Source organism: Protomyctophum bolini (genome assembly GCF_963924005.1).
Source record: "Protomyctophum bolini genome assembly, chromosome: 16".
In the NCBI taxonomy this organism is placed as follows: domain Eukaryota; kingdom Metazoa; phylum Chordata; class Actinopteri; order Myctophiformes; family Myctophidae; genus Protomyctophum; species Protomyctophum bolini.
The window spans coordinates 33,891,712-33,910,578 of record NC_137877.1 but is presented as its reverse complement, the minus strand read 5'-3'; the positions used below and the strand labels follow the sequence as shown (position 1 = coordinate 33,910,578).

Below are 18,867 nucleotides of genomic sequence, written 5' to 3'. Positions count from 1 at the left end.
GTACTTGTTTCAGCGCATGAGTCCCTCGCGCATCATCTGAACGCATTCCAACGCGTGTCTTTCTCGCCCTCTTTCCTCAGTGTGCTCCCTTCTCTCTCTCTCTCTCTCTCTCTCTCTCTGTCTTCTCAACCCTACAACCCCCCCCTCGATACCCCCCACCCAAACCATTTCGTCTCATGTGTTTTCATGAAGAGAAGGGTCTTTATGTCCACCGCTTTCAAGTCTAATCTAATCTGATGCCGCTTTCACCTTCAATACCAGTTCAACTCCCAACTCGCTGGGTTCTGAAGGAATAGCAGATTATGATGGTCTGTGTGGAACACAGCATGAGACACAAGGCTCTGTTGAGGCTTTTACCACAGTGTTGAGCCCTGCCTTTGTTTGAGACACAACGATATTCATACTGTCTGTCTGTCTGTCAGTTTGAGGGATGTGTCAAGGCGTATTCTCGTCTGGAGAACTTGAAGACTCACCTCAGGTCTCACACCGGAGAGAAACCTTACGTGTGTGAACATGAAGGCTGCAACAAGGCCTTTTCTAACGCCTCGGACCGGGCCAAGCACCAGAACAGAACACACTCCAACGAGGTACGCACGCAACACACACACACACACACACACACACACACACACACACACACACACACACACACACACACACACACACACACACACACTTAGAAAGAGTTGCACAGATACCGTTATTATGGTGATCATTAACTGGAGGCAGATTTCAAGGCATTAGATGTAATCTCATGTTAGCCAGTTGTTCACACAACTCATCTGTAGTGTGGAGGTGAACCAGTTATTACCATGTTTACAGTGTGGGACGATGCTAGGTCTGTTGCATAGCTCTGATCAAGAAGACAAAGGTAGAATATCCCACAAACAACGCTAAAATAACAGTATTTACGTCTAAATACCTGTAATTTAGTGGCAAGCACACATCAGAGGCAAATGATGCTTTAACAACTCATCCTTTCTTTTGGATGATGTTGGGTGATTTCTCTATCCAAGAATTGTGATGTATTGTAAGCAACCCCATATATCTTGAAGTACTCAGATTAGCTTTACCTAAGTAAAAGTATCAATGCCACCATGTAAAACTCTGTAAAAGAACAAAAGTGTTGGTATCAAAACATACTTACAGACAGTACCAAGTGTAAAAGTACTCCTTATGCAGAAGTGTCCATTTCACAATCATATTATTGGATCGTAATTAGAAATGCATGAATTACTTTAATGTTGCAGCCAGCTAGTAAATGTGGGTCTGATTTGAATGACTTCATGTGCTGCTGCTGGGTAGATTAACCTATAATTATACATAATTTAATTATGTATTGGTTGGCACTTTTAATTTCGTTGTACACGTTGCAATGACAAATAAAGATCTATCTATCATTTATCCCTGTCTTGTATTAATAAGCTAAATCTATTCTGCAAAGTAACTAGTAATTAAAGTTGGAAAATAATTGTAGTGGATTTAAAATTACAATATTGGCCGTATGTAGCAATGCAATGCAATGCTGCATAACATCCCCACAATAGCACACACATTAACACTACGAACGGTGTGTTGTCAGAAACCATACGTGTGTAAGATCGCGGGCTGCACCAAGCGCTACACGGACCCCAGCTCTCTCAGGAAACACGTGAAGACTGTTCACGGCCCCGAGGCGCACGTCACCAAGAAACAGCGCAACGATGTCCCGCCGAGGCCACAACCGCCCAGAGGCAGCGGAGAGAACGAGGCCAACGCCAAGCAGAGCGGCAGGGGTTCTTCTGAGGGCCGGACGGAGGCCAACGGTGCCTCCAGAGGAGTGGAGGACTGTCTGCAGGTCAAATCCATCAAAACGGAAAACTCAATGGTAAGAGACTACTGTATATGAAACTGTATCAAAGCAACAAAGGTTCCCCTCGTACACACACATACATACACACCGACCCACACCCACACACAGACACATCCATTGCAGCGCGCACACATACATACATACAGAGTATATCCTATATATAGGAATAATACTATGGATGATCAGCTAATTATGCATAGTCACTCGTCAACACTAATCAAACTGTTGCATGACCTACAGAAACACTTTAACCTGAGGTCTTTTAAACAGAACCACGGTTTATATTTAAAGACAACAGAATCTAGCCCTAATCACAAATCCATTAAATATTAACAAACGATACACTGAGCACCTTTGGTGGACAGGAGAAAAACACTCACAGTCTCTAGTGTATTGATTTGTAGGGCAGAATTCTTCAGATCCATTTCTAATTACTAACAAGGTTTGATGCCGCCTGTCTCTTTTCCTAACACTTTTCTCTCCCCTTCCAACCTTTCGTAACGGACAGTCTTCCCTGAGGTGAGCTCTAACACGGTCTCTCTCTGCATGAGACACAGTGGTTGAACATTTTAATCCACATCATTGCATCCACACACCACCCGTTTCACAGAAGAAAGGACGTTAAAGGTGATATTGATAACATTGTAATGAAGGAGTAAAAGTGCCGTCTTTCGCTAAGGCAGTCGACGTGATACAATGCTGCAAACAACAAAAACTCAAACTTAGGAAAATAAGGCACCTTATGCACCAGAGGTGTACTGATGGACTGTAGTTCAGCATCTAGTGGCTGAATGTTGTCAATGGCACCTTTAACCCATTTAGGCCTGACCTCAAAATGTAAAAAACATCTTCTAAATCCTCCAGTTTTCTGAAATAAATACTTTCACGATTTTTCAAAAATAGCAGGCCTACAAGCTCATTGCGCGCCACTCACGAGCTTGTAGATCTGCTATTTTTCAATAGCTAAATTATAAGATAATGTTTAAAACACCAAAAGGGGTTCCGCCCAAAATGGGTTAACACACTCTCCCTTACACACACACACACACACACACACACACACACACACACACACACACACACACACACACACACACACACACACACACACACACACACACACACACACACACACACACACACACACACACACACACACACACACACACACACACACACACACACACCCCTGATCAGCAGGGAGTCATGGTAACAACCTCTGTGGGAGCGATGATAGAAGTCATTGTCCCATTAATATTCACACACTGAACAAACAGCAACACAGTGGGATCAAGACACTTTCCAATTCATTTTGGACCAGTTTGAATTACTATCACCACTGCACTGGGACCATCGCTGCTCATCCATTATCCACTCCTTTGGTAAAGGCACATCTATGATGCATGATATTGTGGAACTACATTAGTTACAGTATTACAAAACATGCTCAAAACAACCAGAATCTTGTAGTAATTGCCCTGATATATGTTTGTTGTATAGCCGTAGGGAAGGAGGTGCAAGGTTTTACAAGACATGCATTCATTTTTCAATGACTTTAACCCAAGGCAGATATCACGACACATACCGCTTGGAGTTTACATACCAACTTTCATTGTGCGGGACGTCGGGGAGTACTTTCTTGTAGCAATTATTCTTGAAGTCTTATAGTTTTAATTGGTCTATGATTGTCCTGTTGGTATATTTGGTAAGCATTTAATAAAGCAATGGCCATGCGAAGCCATGCAAGGCCCCTAGTTCTAAAAAACAGTGCAAACTACCACCTCTTGGTGGGCTTATTGCTTTAATTAAATGTGTCTATAGTTTGATCACGTACAGACAACGATGAGGACGATGTGATGAAGATTCTGTCCATTAGACGACTGAAGTTCACTCAACCAGTAGCTATTATAATGAAGTTCTATACTGATATAAACCTTCTCATCTTTTTTCCTCCATCTTCTCTTGTGGCCTCCTCTCCTCACATCTTCTCTTCCCCTTCATGTCATCTCCTCTCCTCCTTCTGTTCTTCTGCCTCTTCCTCTCTCATCCTCCTCCTCCTCCTCCTCCTCCTCATCTCCTCCTCCTCCTCCTCCTTATCTCCTCCTCCTCCTCCTCCTCCTCCTCCTCATCTCCTCCTCCTCCTCCCAGACATATCAGTCCAGTCCGGGTGGTGTCTCGTCATGCAGCAGTGAACCATCGCCTCTTGGCAGCACCAACAACAATGACAGTGGAGTAGAGATGGCCGTGCACAGCGGGGGCAGCTTCGGGGATCTGAGTGCGCTGGACGAGGGCCCCGTGGTCGACTCCACCATGCCCGGGGGCGGGGGCAGGGGCCCCCAGGCGGGCCCCGGCGTGGGTCTCCAGCTGAGGAAGGGCGGGGGTCACGGTCACGGAGGAGGTTGCGTGACCATCAAACTGGAGAACATCAAGAAAGAGAGGCTCAAGACGGTGAGGGACGTCTGTCCCTGGGCCAGTGACACTCCGCTGCACCCACAGGGACACCGCAACAACACCAAGCTGCCTCCCATACCGGCTGTCGGTGAGGATGGATTCATTTGTGCTTTTAAGTTGGGTTGGTTTTGTGGTGACGGTGGTTGGGTGGTGGTTAACTGGGTGATTGTTAGTTGTTAGCTGGGTGATGGTTAGTTGGGTGGTTCTTAGATGGGTGGTGGTCAGGTTGGTGTTGGGCAGTGAATAGCTGATGCAGGATTATTATTAATATTAATAAGTTGTTTTAGAGTTAGACCGATAGAGTTGATCGGTTTGTTATTGTTACGTTACGCGGGAAAAATGTAGAAACGTTTTCCATAAACCACGCATAAACTGTACTTACTGTACACATGTTTCATATGTGACCATAACATATGACATTCTCTGTCAGGACCCCTGGTGGAAAACAACATCATGAGCGGTCTGAACGCTCCGTATCCTGACCAGCGGCTGGCTGACCTGTCCTCCTGCGAGGTGACGCTGTTGAACCAGCTGAATGAGCGGCGCGACAGCACAACCAGCACCATGAGCTCGGCCTACACCCTCAGCAGACGCTCGTCCGGCATCTCCCACTGCTACTCCAGCCGCCGCTCCAGCGACACCTCGCAGTTCGGCGGAAACCGCCACAACAACATCAGCTCTGCCGACTCATACGACCCCATCTCCACCGACCTCTCCAGGCGCTCCAGCGAGGCCAGCCACTGCGGAGGCATGGGTGGAGGAGGTGGGGGTCTCCCTAGCCTGCTCAGCCTGACGCCAGCGCAACACTACCGCCTCAAGGCCACGTACGCGGCCGCCACCGGGGGAGCCCCGCCCACCCCGCTCCCAAACATGGAGCGGATGAGCCTCCGGACCCGCATGGCGCTGTACGGTGACCCCCAGGACCAGACCGCCTCCCACTCCTTCCTCCACCCGCCTCCCGGCGCCGTGCCGCGGCGCTGCAGCGACCTGGGCTATGGAAACAGCAGCATGCTGCCCCACGAGGTACCGGCCGGCCTGCCGCGCCGGGCCAGCGACCCGGTGCGGCGGCCGACCGTCGACCCCCTGTCCCTGCCCAGGGTGCAGCGCTACAACAGCATGAACAGCATGAACCCCGGCCTTCCTCCATCTGCTGCAGACCGCTACAGGGGGCTGGCTGCCATGCAAGGCTACACCCGCTCAGACGGTAGCCTACAGAGACACCCCTTCACCCCCAGACCGCCCAGCATCTCGGAGAATGTTGCCATGGAGAACATGGCAGTGGATGGGGTGATGGCCGTGGGAGGAGTGGATCAGGGCGGAGAGGAGGACTTGGTCCTTCCAGATGACATGGTCCAGTACCTCAGGTCCCAGAACACTGGCCAGGCCAACTACCAAGCCCAGGCTCAGGGCTTCCAGGGAGGCATGGCGTCCCAGCAGCAGCAGCTGTTCTATGGGCAGAGGAGGATGGCCCTGGTGGGTGCCAATATGCCCCAGGCTGGACAGGACCTCCAGGCATGTCAGCAGCATCAGCAGCAACCGTCCGACATGCCGGTCCAGTGGAATGAGGTGAGCTCGGGCACCATGGACGCCAAAGCCAAGCCGCCTGTCAGGGGGAACCTAGCCATCGTACAGCAGAGACACAACTTTGGCCCCTTTCAGGGCCAGGGCAGCAACCAGCAGGTGATGTCCATGAATCACAATATGGCTCTGCAGGGATACATGCAGCGCACCAACCAGAGGATGATGAACACATCTCTGCAGCAGCAGAGACAAGCCAACGGTTTTGCCGAGCAGGTTGGTCCCCAGCAAGAGACCATCCCCAACTCTGTGCCTGGGAACGTCGGCACGAGACCTGCATATAACGGCATGGCAGGTCAGGGCAACCCGCAAATGCAAATCTACAGAACCAGGACTCAGGCCGATGGCTATGCCCATATGAACCATGTGGAGGCGCAGCAGAATTACAACCTTCCTCCCCAGCAGCAGCCTGGCCTCCACGACGGAGGCAGAGGTCTGCTGCAGCCCAGGCCTCCCATGGAGCCCAAGTCTGTGGGCAGACAGCTCTCAGGGTCCAGCGTTATGCAACAGAGCCGCTTCCCTCAATCGTCCAGTCTGAACCCCGGTCATATTAACAACACCTCAGAGGCCAGTCCCAAGAGGCCCCATGCGTCAGCCGTCCAGAACCCGGGCCCCGCCTTGTTTTACACAGGGCAGATTCATATGTTTGAACCCGGCGCCGACGGCTTCGACGCCCCCATGTCGCCGTGCGGCGGCCCTGCCGGCACCAACAACAGCACCATGGCCAACATGGCGTCCCCGGGCGTCAATCAGGTCACCAGCAGCACCTCCGCGGGCGGCTCCACGGAGCACGCCCAGATCGACTTTGATGCCATGCTGGATGACGGAGACCACTCCAGCTTGATGTCAGGCACGCTGAGCCCGGGCCTCCTCCAGAGCCTCTCCCAGACCTCCTCCCGTCTCACCACGCCCAGGAACTCTGTCACGCTGGCCTCGGTGCCGGCGGGCATCGGGAACATGGCCATCGGTGACATGAGCTCCATGCTCACCGCTCTGGCCGAGGAGAGCAAGTTCCTGAACATGATGAGCTGAGATGGAACAGACTCTGTAAACGTCTCCTTCAGTGCAGTTGAGGAATTGTTTGGATTTTCTCACATAATTGCTCTTTTCCTGGCCTTCACCAAGCGTCTGGTATTTTCTATCTGTTGCCTGACAGTATGCAACAGCATGCTACAATGGCTACTTCACCCATTTGCAACCATATCTTCATATCATTGGTCCTCACTAATGCTCATTATAAGATGGCGTCATTTCTGTCTACTCACTCAGGTCAGAAAACCATAGGCAGATGTGGTCATTTCAAACAGTTTATTTTGTATTATGTAACAACATTGACTTCTATTTCAGCATGCTAACTTCCCACGAAGAGAAAGGCTGTGGTTTCTATTTGCTGGGAATACATACCAGTATTCTCAGCAAATGGAAAATACAGCCTTTCTTTCCCAGCATCATCAGGGGTACCATGACCACTGACGATATCATTGGTAGGCAGGTGTCTAAACTGTCCACGGCCCACCTCTGAGACAGAAATGGTACCATCTTATAATGAGCATGAATTAAGATCAGTAATACGAAGTTTGTATAAAATGGGTGTTCTTTTAAGGGTGATTTGCAGCACAGCGCGTTGTGAACTTGTAGATCGCTTGTCATGTACGATGTCATGATGTCATGATGACCTCATCTTTCCGTCCAGTGTTACTGTCTAAACACATCAGGAAGTAAAACAAAAGCACTGATCAACTGAACAATTGCAAACCTGTTATTTCAGGAGAACATTTTCTACATTGTCCATAATATCTTTATGCTTACTCTGTAATATTTTCTTCTGATTATTGTATGTAGCATTAGCGAAAGCTGAAAATACTATAGTAATGGTTAAGGACATTTTTCTATCACTATTTGTTTTTAAGAAAAAAGCCATACTTTTTATCTACAAATATATGATAGACCAGGGTATGAAAATGCACCATTCTTCAGTATTTGTTGGTATAATAGGCCTTTATAAAGCAGTGCACTGAAAGTCTTTCACACAGTGCCTTGCAGACGACAACACCGGGACACAAATATAACTTGGGACGCATCATTATATTATTTTTGTCATTGTGACCTTCTACGTCTATCGACTATCCTGTATGGTACCTGCTTTAAGTTATGCTAAAGACTTGACCGTTGCACGCTAGGTATACGACGTTCACACGCGAGCCAATGTGATTTTCAAAGTGTTAGGTTACGTGGATATTGTTATTATTATTAAAGTGTTTGAGGAGCATGGTTCGAAGTCTTAAAAAGACAGAGGCACACACCAGATGTCCTTCAGATGTCCTCTCAAACCGAGTTGTTGGCCTAAAGGAGTCTCACCAGACTGAAAGAGTGTGGGGGGGCAAGGACATGTCACACCACAACCACAAGGACCCCTTTTGCCCCACAAGGAGCGTTCTCCATAAAGAATATGCAAGTACCTCTGTGTTCTCATAGGAGACCCAGCTCTAATTAACGCATTCATATACAGTACAGTCCCCCCACCCCCACGCTGAACTCCCGGACGTCCCTCGGGTTCTGGGTGAGCTGCAGAGACCAGGAAGAGACTTTTACATACAGACTTTGATCATGGAATCCGTTAAGGGCGGAGCATTGACGTATACCCCCTACGACTGAAAAAAGTAGCCTTTATCAAATGCGTGTATATGCTACCAATTCACTTTACTATGCTCAGTGTGCGACGTGCGTGCATGCGTGTGCGTGTGCGTGTGCGTGTGTGTGTGTGTGTGTGTGTGTGTGTGTGTGTGTGTACGTACGTACGTACGTGCATGCATGCGTGTACTGTATGTATGTGTATAGCATTTTGTATGCGTGTATTTCTGTATATACCTTTCAAATACAGTCTCTTCCCTTTTTTCTGGTGGAAGTCAGAAGTCGTGTGTTGTTCGTGTGTCGAGTGTCCTTTGAAATCACTGACCTCTCGTCCCTCTGGGACGCATGAAAGACTATTTGAGTATTTTAACTCCGCCAGGAGATAATGAATTCTAACCAGCAGAAAATATTAATCACATCAAAAAGAGGATTCATCTGCATCAAATGCATACTGGCCGCCTGTCTGAACAGATCTACTGTATGCTAATTATTTTGTAATAATCTCATACGGTACATGCAGGTAGGCACAGCAGCAATGTAGCTAGAATTTTAACCACTTTCAACATGCCATCCCCATTTTGGCCATTATAAAGAAAAGAAAGAAAAGTTAAAAAACATCAAATCTACAAGCTGTGAGCTTGTAGACCGATTATTTTCATGCAACACCATCATACGACAAAAATATTTAGAGCTTAAGTGGATAAGCTAGCATGCAAACAAACCCTTTGGTTACAGTTTAAACTAAAGTCGTCTATATACAGTATACTCCAAAAGCATTGATAAATGAGTTATTTACCGTAAGCTATAAACCTGCAGTTGCAGCCTTTAGTTTGTGGTTTAATGTCAACCCTTTATAGCCGTGATATAAATGCTTGAATAATGGAAAGCACAACACTGTTTTGTCTTTGAAGGCCCCTCTTTCATCTCCACCCCTTCATCAGCACTCTGTACTCTGTCTTTCCTCTTCGTACCCGCTAATGAAAAAATAATGTGTATCTTATGGGGGCTTCTGTGGTTCTGCACCCCCACCCACCCCCTTAACTCACCCCGCCCATAGCCCGCCAAATGATTCTTCTCCTCTGCTGGAAAGAGCCAAAAACAACCGTCTGTCTCCAACCATTCAAAACGCACGCAGAGGCGTTTCTAAAGTTAGCCAACATGTAGCCCAGAATTAACAGTGTCAGACAGACCCTGAGGAACTGACTTGGGAACCACATGAAACAACATGAGAGAGGGAGAGAGAGAGAGAGAGAGAGAGAGAGAGAGAGAGAGAGAGAGAGAGAGAGAGGGAGAGAGAGAGAGAGAGGGGGGGGTGGTAAAAGAAGAGAGCTACAACAAGAATGAGGGGAGGCAGAGAGATACTGTATGACATTCAAGGAAATGTGAGAGAGAGAAGTAAAAGATAAGAGCTATTGAACATGAACCAGGTGAGACGTGAGAGACAGAGAGAGGGGGGGGGGGGTGTAGAGGGGAGAACAGGGGCTTGCTGTTGGGGGGTGGGTGGTTGGGGGGACTCGATCACTGAATGCTTAACCCATTCTGACCTGAGATCAGATTCATACGAGGTTTCCACTGGACACACACTGGTCTGATTAACCCATTCTGACCTGAGATCAGATTCTAAAAATGTCAGTCGTTCTTCGAATTTTTCAAAAATAGCAGACCTACAAGCTCGTATCGCGCCACTCGGTGGCGCGATATGAGCTTGTAGATCTGCTATTTTTCAATAGGTAAAGCATAACATGATGCTAAACACCAAAATGGGTGCCCGGTCAGAATGGGTTAAGAGAACAAGAACAAATGATTTTTTAATTTGACAGCAAAGAGTCCTGTGAGTGTTGCTTCTTCTCGTGGTGAGAAGCAGGGGACAGAAACAGCCTCGGGGCAGAGAGATCTCACAGGGGAGGAAGAGGTCAGAACACCAGCCACGGTTATTAGAGAGATACTGTACCAGGAAGATGGGGTGAGATGGTGTTCGCTGTACATTAACAACTCTCACGGAGATCCATTACATGTTCAAACGTCTTGTTCATGTCAAGTTCATGAATATGTATTTGGCCGCGGACCCCCATCTGAAAATATTTTGTGACAGGGACCGCCTGAGATTTGTGTTGTTCAAATGTTTCAACAAATATCTTTAGGGGAGAACGGGGAAAGTTGTCCTGGAAGCAAAAAGGCCGAAAATCTAAACATCCACCTATCACATCCCAGGGGATCACAGCTAAATTGTAAATTGTGCATTTATATAGCACCTTTATCCAAGGCGCTTTACATAGATTGTGCATTACGTGCATTACATTCACCCATTCTCACACACATTCAGACACTGAGGGCGGCGGAAACCATGCAAGGCACCAACCAGCATATAGGGGTTCAGTGTCTTGCTCAAGGACACTTCGACACTAACTCTGGGGGAGCCCAGGTTCCAACTGGCAACCTTGCATCGAGCCACTCTACACCTGAGCCACCGCCGCCACTAAATCTTAATAGTTAGGAACCAAATGGACCTGCAACTCAGAGACTGTACAAATGTTTCCAGTGAAGAGCCAGGGACAAAATGACCCCCATGCATGGCAACGCAATGCACTGTGAGCTTGTAGATCTTCTATTTTGATCTTCCTACAATGGAATAAACATAATTAACCATCACTTTTCTCAGACATGAGGTGGACTGCCCATTTTCTTCACACCAAATTGTTATTTTTGGACCATTTCAAAACAATATAAATAGACCTCATAAACTCACGAAGACGTGTCAAGATGTAAGTGTCCATTAACCTCCACGAACAATGATGACAATGATGTTTGCTACACAAACAACTATTTATGTTGTCTTCTTCCTCTGATTGTTCCTGATGGTCCCATAACTATCAGGTCTGGAGGAGAGGAGGGGAAGGGAGGGAGGGAGGGAGAGGAATAACTCAGCTGTCCTCTGTGTGGTTAGAGCAGAGAGCATTCTGAGACAGTCAGCTGTCTGCAGTACCAAACACGGACGCCACCAGACAAAACATCTCACACCACAGGCACACAGGGTCAGGTGTATGAGACAGTGTTGCACTCAGCTGACCCACGGGGGAACAAATTAAGGCATCCTCTCGGGTGAGATGTTGGAAGCACATATGCTTCTCATGGAGAAGCTATTTGCAGATTGATGTACTGACTTTAGAAAAGGTTTTCTACATACCCCCCTGTTGATGGAACTTGATGCTGGGAAATCCAGACCTAAAAAAAACCCCACACACACACACACACCAATATAAGATTGTATAACTTTTAACCACATTAAAGTAGTGTAGTTTGTTTCCAGTTCATGTGAAAAACATTAGAGGCTAGTAAGCAATGCAGCTGCTGCAATTAATCAAATTGATAATGGGTGTGTTACATGTAGGTGTGTTCAGAGCCATGAGTGTGCCAAAGTGGCAGAACAATCAATAGTACCTTTAGTTATTAGTATTGTAAATTGTGTTGTATTCTCGTATAGAAATAAGTGCACGCAGACAAGTCAGCTTCATACCATGTGTTCACTTCTTTACTTCCTCTTTCATCTCCTTTGACCTCATGACATCATCAATACAATACCATTCACCTTTTCACAATAGGGCCCCCTAGTCTACCTTAGTGCATTGCACTTTCAGACCATACACAGTATATCACATCTTCCCCCCTTTTCAGAGTAGAACGACATCCAGCCTATAGCTAGACAAACATCTATGCATAATGGCAATGTAACAGCATGGCATTTCAAATATGGAATAAATGTAACTGAATAGCAAAAAATATGAAATGCAAATAGCATACATATGAAATGTCTTTCTTTTCTTTTTCTTTTTTTTAAACAATGACAATATCAATAGCAAAGCTATAACAGCATGCAAAGTGTACCCTGTTTTCATAGTCTCTAAGTTACACAGTCCTTGAGCCAATATGGCTTGTTTCTCACCCTCTGAGGTCTGCCCTGGGCATGATCAGTTGGCTGTGTGTGTGCTCTTGCTGTGGGCCCAGGTACAGGGAGTGAGTGATCAGCTGGTGCAGCGCTGTTAGATGGGACAGGTTGGGTAATGTCACCTGCACAAGCGCTGTCAGGGAAAAGTGACACTCACCTTTTCACATTAGGGCTTCTGAATCCATTCCAAGCATGGGTTTTTCACAAAAAAACACTCATTGGGATAAATTCGGCAATAGCCAATTGCCCAAATGTGCCCAACGGATATGGCCGTTTTTAGCCCATGGAGTGTTTTTTTGTGCAAAACTAATGCTTTGAATGGATTCAGAATCATGAAACCCCCCTAGCTTGACACATCACATGCTACTACTATAACTTAAAGCATAATGACATTTAAAAAGGTTTGCCTTATTGTGCCATAACAGGTTGTTAATGGTGCATGTCCATATGGATTTGGGGCTCTCACGAATTTGGGACGCATTTTTGCGAGGGGCATTTTTTAAACCTTCATAGATGATAAATCCACTGAGAAACGGACCATTGCTCTCTGTGCCGTTGGGCAGAAACATTGTACAGTATATAGGCCTATCCATATTTCAACTTTTTAGGTCTTTCCTTTCTTATATTTTATTAATGCCCTTCATCATACAGTGTCACACAAAAGTAGCCGATCTACAAGATTGTGTAGATCAGCCATTTTTGCTATGTTGGAAACGTTTTTAAAGTGGAAGTGAAAGTCGTTTGTCTTTGGGTTTTTATAAAATCATGATTATGAACCTATGAAAAGTATTAAAAGCTTATGACTATCTACATTGAAACCATTGGAACATTCCCTGAAAAGTAACAGTTTTGGACATACAAGGTTTCCGCCCGACATCAACGATATGCACATTGACAGACCTAAATCTAACACACCCCATTATTAATTTGATTAGCTGCAGCTGTGCTCCTTACATCATGGTGCACTTACTATATAAAGGGGCAGCCTTTTGCAGCTTGCCATTTTCTTACCATGCAGTCATTTTTTAAATGAACTTGAAAACAAACTACAAAACCAGCCAAGGGTTTCCTCCCCCTTTAACCCTTGCGTACGGATTTGGGACAATTCTGGCAGGGTGAATATGCAGCGAAAGTAGCAGATCTACAATGCCTCACATTTGGTGTAGCCTAGAGGGTATAAAACAAGTGGTTCAATCCTACACATCGTATGCCGGTGCTGCACAGCAGAAAATGGCAGATCTACAATGTGGCACATTGTGGCGAGCTTGCAGATACTCTATATGTTTGTCATATTTCGGAGTCAGGTTTAAGCGGTTAAAAACTAAGGACTGAAGGTTTTTCCTGCTCCCCCACAGATGTTACCATCTGTTGCTGTAGCAATCTGTCATTTCACCAGATCCTCTCGTTTCCTGCCGCTCAGGGAGAGTTGAGTTACTCAGCAGTTCAACTCAAGCCAGCCGAGTGTGAACAATAGTTCATTGTTTGCACAGACGCAGCCAGCAGCAGCAGCAGCAGCACTGGGCCTGTTCAAATCCACACTTTAAAAAAAGATGTTGCATGCGATATGGAATGGAGTTGTGGAAATGATTTATAATGGAATATTTGACACGTCGCTGCCACTGCCTAAATGTTGTGTTGTTTCCTGTGGGTTTCTGGGTAGAATAGCGTATACCAACGCTGCAAAGGTCATGGGATTATGAAGATTATGAATTCAGATGCTGAAGTGGTTTGTAGTTGAGAACATCGAGGGTTTGTAGTGTTAGTTCAAACCAGGCCAAGGGAAGTGCTGAACATGAACCTCAAATTAAACCCTCTAGTCGCATACAATGCGTTGTGAGCTTGTAGTTCTGGAATCTTTGCCTAATGTTCCTCCAGGAATAGGGATGCGAGGGTTAACGTGGTGAAGATCCAGCCAGCAGTCGGTAACCACTGGGTACAACAGAGATCTCTTTTTGGAGCGCTGTCATGACATTTTAAGTGATCCGGAGAGAAGAAGCACCTGAACGCAGGATCAGTTTGGAAGGTCGACTCGTCACAGTGGTCAAACTACATTCTGGACGAAAGTGCTTCCTTCAAGGCCCCCGGTTTGCTGTGTGATCTCTCAGCTGTGCTCAAACTGCTGCCCCGTGTCTGTATTTTCAGCACATAATTATAATGGTTTAGTGGTGAAAACACCACTTCCTGCGTGGCAGGCTCCTTACGTCCTGCGCTAAACAGCAGGAAATCACTGCCATCTCGAAGGCCTGCCACCCTCCCGACTACATGCAAGGGTCAAGGGTTCAGTTTTGGGGCGGGAGATCTCTCGCGTCGGGCCTATGAGCGAGTCGATTCCAGAAGAAGCCAGAATGGTGGAATGAGAGGGTTTTCACAGTTCAGGGAGGTGCTTGGGGTTTGTGTGGCCAAAACTCAAAGAACATTGGAACTGCCCACAGCCCCTGAGGGCTGGGCCAAGAGCTGCTTTCACTCCCCTCGCTGAAATAACAGATGTATAAAGTCAGCGAAATCCTTAGTCTTAATTTAACCTCGAGAGCCACATCGAGACTCAGGATTCTACAGTGTAGTGTTGGAATTTAGCTTTGGGAGCAATAACTGAAGGCAGTTAAAGCTGAAATTCGTAACTTTGTTTGTAAATACATGTTACTTTGACCAATATGTGTGGTAGAGCAGTGTTTGTAACTAAATCTGACTTTATTTATTGTATTTCATACATGCAGTATACAGTAAACATGCTTGCATTTCCAGAGAATGTTCAGAATAGGGACGCTAGGGATCAAGCATGACATCTGCATAAAAACAAATCTATTGTTGCAGTATGGGGGAAAGTAAAGAGATATCTTTAGTCTACTTCTAGTGATCCTAACCCATTCTGACCTGAGATCAGATTCATACGAGGTTTCCACTGGACACACACTGGTCTGATGAACCCATTCTGACCTGAGATCAGATTCTAAAAATGTCAGTCGTTCTTCGAATTTTTCAAAAATAGCAGACCTACAAGCTCGTATCGCGCCACTCGGTGGCGCGATATGAGCTTGTAGATCTGCTATTTTTCAATAGGTAAAGCATAACATGATGCTAACACCAAAATGGGTGCCCGGTCAGAATGGGTTAATTGCTGGGAATTCTGCACACAATAGTGAATTTACGATTGTGCTTCACTGTCCAGTAGTGTGAGTTATGAGTTATGAATCCAACCTTTGGTTTCAAAGGGACGAGTGGCGATACATGAGTGGGCGTTGCGTTGTGTTGTGGAGCCAGTTAGAACAGGAAAGAGAGGACAGGCGAGTCGGAAAGGCATAAAAGAAGAACTCTGAACTCTTGTAAGTGACATGGGTATCCTTCACCCCCAACACACACACACACACCTCTCTCTCGCCGTCCTCTAAGCCCCCCCCCCCCTGAGGACTTCCGCATCCCTTGGGTCTCAAAGCGCTGGCATTCCTCCGCGGCCCACTCACAGGCCTTCTGACCTCTGAGGCCTCAGTGTAGAGGAGCTAGAGGTCATAGTTCTGGGTTAGGGTCCTCCTAACCCCCCCCCCCCCCCCCCCCCCATCCCTCTCATCCCCCCCAAACCCCTCCACTGTTCCACAAAGAGGAGGAGGCCTACAATACAGGGCCTTCATCACAACCACCACCACCCCTTCATTCCAGGACCGATCATAACTCTTGAGGACCCAGAGTGTAGCGGAGGGGGCCCCTTACTGTGGCCCTCGGGTGGGGTAGGAGGGGGTTGCCGGGGTCTCTAGGAGGGGTAGGTAACCCTGGGTGCCGACACGGGTCACATCCCTCTGATCTCAGTGGGCACAGGGGCTTATGAACCAGGAAGTCTTTGATGAGAGAGTGGAGACGAGAGCATAGCCTGGGGGGCTTGGGGAGGGTAGGCGGAGGCCCCCCCGTCCAGTGAATCACTTTATTATGATGACCTAGGCCTCCGCAGGTCAAAGAGCACAATGTGACACACTCCGCTGTGTGTTCGGATAGCGCTTGGAGGACTGACGTCAACACGTTGGATTCATGTTGCTTGACTCAGCTCTGTCATTACTCTTAGAAAGTCACTTTAACAATGTTCAACCTTTTGGGAAATGTGGAAATTGTCAGTTTAAATCTGCTATTTTCACGTGACACTGTCATACAATAGTGGGTATTTGTAGCCGAAGGCAAGGGTCTACCATTGAACATTTCTCCTTTTTTACATTTTTTTAAGACTGAACTGGAAGTATGTTTTTCTGTAAATTAAAGCTGCAAACCATAAAAAACAAAAGTGAATAAAATGTTATTTTAACCACCAGTAGCTCTGGTCCATAGCCTTACTGCCCTTGCTGCCGTTGCATTAAGGCTATATGGAACTGATTGGCTTCCTGCCTCGCATGAAATGCAGACCAGCCTCTCCTCTGTAGCGAAAATAAAAAAATAAGGTTTTACCTACTCACCAATACAAAGGCGGGTTGTGCAATTAGAAAGCCTACTTTCCTTAGTGGACGCACTTTGAGCCCCCCACCATACATATAAATGCACTTTTTGACCAGGAAAAAAATAATGTAGTTACTCCACTGCGCCCTCTACCGATATTGCCAAGAGAAAACCCTCATAGAGAATATATTTCCTTCGGGTGAAAGAAAATTCCTTTTCTGGCCAAAAAGTGCATTTATACGTGTGGTGGGGGGCTCAGAGTGCGTCCACTAAGGAAAGTAGGCTTTCTAATTACACAACCCGTCTTTGTATTGGTGAGTATAGGTAAAACATTATTTTTATTTTAATACAGAGGAGAGCCCCGGAAGTCGACAGTAACATAGCTCTAAATGCGAGCTATGGACCAGAGCTAAACCGCCAGTATAAAATATAACCAGTACATATGCAGTGGTTGGAGTAAAGGTCTATTCATACAAGGGGACCTGAACTCTAGTGAGTAAGTGACATGGTCATCTATACTTCACCCCAACACACACACACACACACACACACACACACACACACACACATACACACACACACACACACACACACACACACACACACACACACAGAGTAACACAGAGTAAAAACAGAGAGATGTGTTGGGGTGAGCGGTCATGCATTGAGTATGAATAAGCCTATAGTTATAGTCTCCCAGCTCCCTACACCAGACAATGGTGCCTGAAGCTCATAAGCGCAATATATTTAAAATGTCTTAAAAATATCTCAAATCTTTAAATGCAATAAGACTAGACATCATCCAGATTATATAGAAGCGCGAAAGCACACAACCAAAATATCTCTGCTGTGGGGAAGAAACCACCTAACTCCAATACATTTTTCAGGAAATTAAAATTAAAAAAATTCAGGGAATTAAGAAAACCTTATATTTAGAAAACAAAGCAATACTGCCTCTTCAAAGTTGGTGTTGTGACTTTATATATTGGCAAGTACGTGCATGAGAGGGAGTGAAGTTATAGCTGTTTTAGCAGACAGTTTGAGGGTCCAATGTAGTTACAGTAAGAGGTTTTGTCCGAAGCACTTTTTACTACTTTTCATTGGTTCAATATTGTTTTAACCAACACACAGAAATAAAGGGTGTTCAATAGCACTATACTTTATGCAAAAAAAATCTAAAACCTCAAAAATGGAGTTAGGTGGTTTCCTCCCGACAGAAACGATATGCAACATGAAGAAGTCAGATTCTCTCACACACACACACACACACACACACACACACACACACACACACACACACACACACACACGTGCAGCGTCGTGCACGCATACTGTAGCTGCACACACACACACACACACCTGTGTGACCTCGGGGGTCATGTCATTCTCAGTATGTAATATCCACCTGTCATTCATCTGCTCGTCACTCTGTGACTTTCATAACATAAAGTATTCCTGTGTGAATCTACACAGTAAATGATGTCAGCGCAATGACCTAATAATCTCCTTAACCCATTCTGACCTGAGATCAGATTCATACGAGGTTTCCACTGGACACACACTGGTCTGATGAACCCATTCTGACCTGAGATCAGATTCTAAAAAGGTCAGTCGTTCTTCGAATTTTTCAAAAAGAGCAGACCTACAAGCTCGTAGCGCGCCACTCGGTGGCGCGCTACGAGCTTGTAGATCTGCTATTTTTCAATAGGTAAAGCATAACATGATGCTAACACCAAAATGGGTGCCCGGTCAGAATGGGTTAAAGATCTCCGTCTCATACAGTATGGAAGTGTTATAGATGCCGTATGTGTACAGTATGGCTATGGACACTGGAACACACGCAGACAACGACACGCCCGCTTTGTGTCGTTCTGGGTTCCTCTTCCCCGTGGCCCCAGGCCTGGAGGGATGAAACTTCTTATCACCCCTGCTTTTAGTGTCAATCATGAACGTGTCAAAGTCTGCAACGATATGTGGGCTTTTAGCACTCGCAAAGAGTGTC

At 46.3% G+C, this 18,867-nt stretch overlaps 1 protein-coding gene across 3 annotated transcripts in view; it reads left to right on the top strand.

Moving 5' to 3' along the window:
* The window catches only part of gli2a (GLI family zinc finger 2a), a 100,135-nt gene extending 90,656 nt beyond the window's left edge, over positions 1-9,479 (top strand). For 2 of the 3 annotated variants that reach the window (XM_080786234.1, XM_080786236.1), the window contains 4 exons: positions 423-587; positions 1,583-1,867; positions 4,001-4,391; positions 4,734-9,478. In XM_080786234.1, the coding sequence (XP_080642360.1) occupies positions 423-587; positions 1,583-1,867; positions 4,001-4,391; positions 4,734-6,913 (3,021 nt within the window). In that variant the 3' untranslated portion in view covers positions 6,914-9,478. Of the gene's footprint in view, positions 1-422; positions 588-1,582; positions 1,868-4,000; positions 4,392-4,733 lie in introns of all 3 variants that reach the window. The other variant, XM_080786235.1, reaches the window with a different exon arrangement.
* The last annotated feature ends 9,388 nt before the right edge of the window (positions 9,480-18,867 follow it).